The sequence below is a fragment of the Neophocaena asiaeorientalis genome, unplaced genomic scaffold (assembly GCF_003031525.2).
Source record: "Neophocaena asiaeorientalis asiaeorientalis breed wild unplaced genomic scaffold, Neophocaena_asiaeorientalis_V1.1 scaffold489, whole genome shotgun sequence".
Lineage (NCBI taxonomy): Eukaryota > Metazoa > Chordata > Mammalia > Artiodactyla > Phocoenidae > Neophocaena > Neophocaena asiaeorientalis.
Window position 1 is genome coordinate 3,592,224 of NW_020174791.1, and position 5,094 is coordinate 3,597,317.

Sequence of the window (5,094 nt, forward strand, 5' to 3'; positions counted from 1 at the left end):
TGCACATTCCTCCATCCGGCTGGGCACCCGGCCACATCTCTGGAGCAGGAATTTGGCGTGTGGGGTGGCAGATGGTGGGGTCACTCCCCACTTCCAGCCTTCTCGTGCTTCAGACCTCTGCCCTTCGGGAAGGCCGAGGGGGCTCCTGGGTGGGGCGCCAGCCGTCTGAGGACCCTGGAGGGCGGGCTTGTGAGGCATGGACCCCGGGCAGGTGCCACTCCGGATGTGCACGTACAGAAGCCCCGCAAACCAGCCAGAGGTGTCAGGCGCTGGTACTCTTGTGGCCTTGCTGCAGTGATGGTTAGGGTGGCCACCATTCCTGAATGAGCTGGCCTGGCCCCACCACTCACCCGCAGCCTGGGCAGATGGCCATGAGGATTAAGCGGGGGCCTGGGAGAGGTGGGGGGGGGGGGAAGGAGACCGCCGCCTCTGCCCTCCCGGCTTCTCTGGATTTACCTCCACCTGTTAAGAGGGTGTCACTAGCACCCACCTCAGCAAGGACTACCGAAGGGGCCCAGGGAGCCAAGTGGGGGCCGGTTCGGGTGGGTGACCCCTCCACAGTATGACTCTTGCTTCCTCTCCTTCCAGGCTCTTCTGTCCTTCTGTCCTCAGGTTAGTGACCACCCTCCCCTGGGAACCCTTGCTAGCCCCATCCTGTATCTGTCCCCTTGGGTCTCACCCCTCCCGCGGTCACTTCCCCTCTCCACCAGGGCCAGCCAGGCCCGCGACCCCCGGCAGCTCCGTGGTGTCCGAGTCTGCAGTGAGCTGGGCAGCCGGCGCCCGGGCGGTGCTGCGCTGTCAGAGCCCGCGCATGGTGTGGACGCAAGACCGGCTGCACGACCGCCAGCGCGTGGTCCACTGGGACCTCAGCGGCGGCCCGGCCGGCGGCCCCGCGCGCCGACTCATGGACATGTACTCGGCGGGCGAGCAGCGCGTGTACGAGCCGCGCGACAGCGGCCGCCTGCTGCTGACCCCCTCCGCCTTCCAGGACGGCAACTTCTCGCTGCTCATCCGCGGTACGGCCCGAGGGACCGAGGGACAAAAACGGCCCGAGGGACCGAGGGACCGAGGGGGGGGAGGGGGCTGCGGGGGCATGGGCGAGGCCGCGGAGCTCATCGCTGGGTTCCCCCGGTGCGTAGCGGTGGAGGACACAGACGAGGGGCTGTACACCTGTAACCTGCACCACCATTACTGCCACCTCTCTGAGAGCAAAAAAAAAAATACTCCGACAAGAAGTCCAAGTCCAAGGGGTGAGTGCCCCTTCCGGCTCTCCCGGGGACCAGGCAGACCTGCCCACCGCTCTAACCTCCCACCACCCTCCCGCTTCCAGGAAGGACGTGAACATGGTGGAGTCTGCTGTGGCTGCCGGCGACCAGGCTCTTTACAGGAGGGAGGACATCCGACTAGGTGAGGGAGACCAAAGGGACAGACTGTGGCTCCCAGGCCTGGGGTGAGGGAGGCACGTCTCTGAGACCTCACCCTGCTCTCTCCCTGCATCAGGTTACAAAAACAACCTCCTGAAGGAGAGGGTTGAGCTGTCCCACAGCCCCCTGCCCGCCAAGAGCATCGACTTGGACAAAGGTGAGCTGAGGTGCGGGGGGAGACCCCTGCCCATCTCAGAGCTGGGCTGTCCCCTTGCCACCCACTCAGAGCCCCAAGGCACCAGCCAGCCCTGCGGGCAGGAGTCCCCTGCCGCCTCAGTGCCCCCGAAGTCCCTGGGCAGCCCTGATGGTAGTCTGCCCTGTTTCCCCCGCAGCAGAGGGGCAGAGGGCAGACACCCGCCTGTCCCCTTGGCTTCCAGAGTTCAGGAAGGAGTACTGCAAATAAGGCAACCCCGGGCTCCTGGCTGGGCCAGCAGCTCTGCCAGCTCTTGTCTGTCCACCTCGGAAGACTCTTCCTGACCCCCATGCAGCTCGCCTGGCCCCCCTTCCAGCGGCTGGTCCCGCTGTCCTGGAACTTGGCCTGGACTGGTGCAGGGTGAGGCTGCCTCCAGACCCCTCTTGGGGGCCACCTGATCCTCATTTGCGATCGTGGGCTCCCTAGGACTCTGCCGGCACTGCAGCCGGGCCCCTTCCGCAGCCCTCGGCCGGTGCTCTTCCCTCCTCGCACGGCCACGACCCCGCTGATGTTCACCAGACTCTCAGGCTCTCCTGGCCTCTGCCCACTGGGGGCTGGGAGCCCCACCTCTGCAGGGAGAGGGCCGTGAGGGGGCTCAGTGGGGATTCTTGGAGCTGGGGTCAGCCTCAGGCCTGGCACTCCCACCCCTTCCTTGCCCCGTCCTTAGGGGAGCTGCCTGCCAGGCTGTCTTGGGCTCTTCACGGTAACCCGAGGACCGTGCACTCCAGGCCCGGGGCTAGTGTCCCTCTGCGCTGCCTCTGGCCTCCTGGGGCCCCCTCTCTGCTTCCCACCCTGCTTCGGCCCTGTTTCCAGCAAGCTGCCTTGACAGTCACTAGGCTCCATGTGACTTCTGAGCCTGACTCCCTTCCCTCGGCCCCTCCTTGGGCTGGAGTCCAGGCTGAGGCCTCATTGGACTGCGTTTTGGCTGAGGACGGGGGGCGGGGGGGGGCGGTGAGGATGGTCTTAGAGTGGCCGGTGCTGCCACTCCTGACACCCCACATTTGCTCATCCTGGGGAATTGCTATCATCTCAATAAAGACCACATCTGATTTTAGACTTGGCCCCAGCTATGCCTCTACAGCTCCCCTCCATCTCCCCGGGGGGCAGAGTCTGGCCCTTGGGGACCCCCAAGTGTTCTCCTTCACCTGAAGTCCTACTGTCATCACCCATTCCTCTGGGTGGAAAGTCTGGGTCTGGGTGTCCTGAGAAGGGCAGCGTCAGAGTTGATTGTGTGCACTTGCTCCTGGTTGTGAAGCAGTTTCAGATCCTCTTCTGAGGGCTTACTGGACCTGAGGACAGAGGGCAGACTGTATTAGTTCAGTCCTCTGAGAAGAGAAGCAGATGCCAGGATGGGCTCAACAGTGAGGAAAAAGGGGGAGGAAGCAGGTAGTGGGAGAGCCCTCAGAGGGGTGCCACCAGGACAGGAGGGGGAGGGAAGGGAGCCGCGGTAGGAAGAAGCCTGTTTCTCCAACCCTGACCCCATCCTCCAAGGCCCTCAGGGACAGCAGGGGGCAGGAGGGGCGACTGTCACCCCAAGTTGGAAAACCCAGAGCGATGGGCTGAGATCAGGACCTTCCAAATGAGGAAGCACGAGCCATGCACGCGGGGTGGGGGGTGGCCCACAGGGGGCTCCCTCTGCATCCGAGCTGGCACCTGGGGGAGGTGAAAACCCCGGGGTCGTTTTGATGAAGGCCCAGTTTCAAGCCCTCACACAAAGAGTCACGAAATGTGTTCCTTACAGATCCTGGGGCGTGCGTGTGTGCACGCTGGGTGTGTGTGTGTGTGTGTGTTCACGCGTGCGCGCTGGGTGGGGGTGTGTGCGTGCACGCTGGGTGGGGGGGGTGTGTGCTCGGGGAGCCAGAGGAAGGGCAGTCCTCCATCCAGGTCACCAGTGAGCAGGAGATGTCCAGCAGGGTAGCAAGCACCTAGAACTTGTAAGGTGGTTGCGGCAGCAGTCACTGGCTTTCACGGGCTCAGCTCTGAGTGGTTATTTTAAAAGGTGCCCAGGAAAAGCAAGGCAGGAACTTGGCGTGGGAGTCCTGAGCGTTGGTCCTCATCTGAACGTCCAGGCTCTGGGTGTGAGCAGGACAGTCATACAGTGAAACACCTGGGCAGTAACTCAAAATAGCTGCTCTCTCGTCACACCCCCACAAGGACCCCACAGTGGCAACGGGAGGGAGGCTGGGGCACGGAGCTGTGACTCCCCCCAGCCCAGTGATCCCCGGCCCCAGTGGCCCCATGCCACTGGACAAGGCGCTTCCTGTCAGGGCTCAGGTTCCGGCCACAGACTCAGGCCCCTTGCAGGGCCCCAGCCCGACCACGTGAGCATCAGTCCCGGGATTGGCTTCTGGCTACCAGCCTCTGTCCTGTGCCTTGGGCTGAGGGGCAGGAGTGCAGCTGAGGCATCAGAGCCCCTGCATCTGTGTGACTGGCAGCCTGGCCTGGGGGATCTGGTCCCCCGGTGAGCTCTCAGGGTCTTCCTCCCTAACCCTGAGCACCCAGAAGAGAGCCATGGCGGACCCTTCCTCTAAGGCAGTCCTGCCTGGGGAAACTGAGCCCCGAGGGGAGAAGGCCCAGGCTTGGCTGAGCGGGTGCCCACCTCACAGAGCCCAGGGGAGTGGAGGGCAGGACCCCTGCCTAGGCTCACCTGGGGGTGGTCCCCGGCCTGGACTCAGGGACTTACGGCCAAACTCTGGCTCCTCCAGTCAGTGATGGACTAATGAGGTCTCCTCTTGTGCTGGCCCACTGCGTGAGGATGGTCGTGACCTGACAGATGGGAGAGTCTCAGCTCCAGCCAGCTTCAAGGCAGGGCGCTGGGGACGGGCCTCAGAGCGCCACGTGCCGCCCACCGGCAAAACTCTCAGGCCGCATCCTAGGGCCTCTCCCTTCTCACTCTTGCCAGCGTGGGCCTCCTTCTAGTGGCCTCAGATTTTCCTCCTTGGGTGGGGGTAGGGAGAGCCGCTCTCCCCATTGGGCTGGACCCTTCACAGCCGGAGGGGCGCTGCTCCGCGTCTCCCTTGACCCCAGGCAGGAGGACCCCAGGCAGGTTCGATGGAGAGCGGCCGGGAAAAGAATCCCTACACCTGCTGCCAGAAGCACCGTGCCCCTGCGTGCGCACACCTGCCCGCGCTGACCCCGCTGTCGCCTGAGCATCACATACACGTGCTCACACTTGCATTCCCTCGTCCACGGGGGCACCGGCATTCCCTTGGCCCGTGTTTCTCGGAGCCCCCGTGTGACCCGGCAGAGCTTGGAGCTGGCGCAGGGGCGCAATGTGACCGACTGTCCTCGGCTCCGGCCCGGACACAATTCTCAGTTTCCCGCGGTGCCCCCGCAGCCCGCCGATGTGACCACGGCGCCTCCGGACTCTTAAGAGGAGGACCGGAGCCTGGCCGCACGGAACCCCTCCGAGGGCTCCAGGCCGGGTGCAGAGCTTCCTGAGGGCCCCCACCCACCTCCTCCCCTCGGGGCAGCCCC

The 5,094-nt window shown here is 64.6% G+C and overlaps 1 protein-coding gene across 1 annotated transcript in view; it reads left to right on the forward strand.

Annotated features, from left to right (window-relative positions):
* Window positions 1–2,671, forward strand: part of MXRA8 (matrix remodeling associated 8) — a 5,960-nt gene extending 3,289 nt beyond the window's left edge. The window contains 9 exon segments of the mRNA XM_024760259.1: window positions 114–231; window positions 357–399; window positions 589–612; window positions 711–1,016; window positions 1,140–1,215; window positions 1,218–1,250; window positions 1,331–1,407; window positions 1,501–1,581; window positions 1,809–2,671. Of these exon segments, the coding sequence (XP_024616027.1) occupies window positions 114–231; window positions 357–399; window positions 589–612; window positions 711–1,016; window positions 1,140–1,215; window positions 1,218–1,250; window positions 1,331–1,407; window positions 1,501–1,581; window positions 1,809–1,981 (931 nt within the window). The 3' untranslated portion in view covers window positions 1,982–2,671.
* The last annotated feature ends 2,423 nt before the right edge of the window (window positions 2,672–5,094 follow it).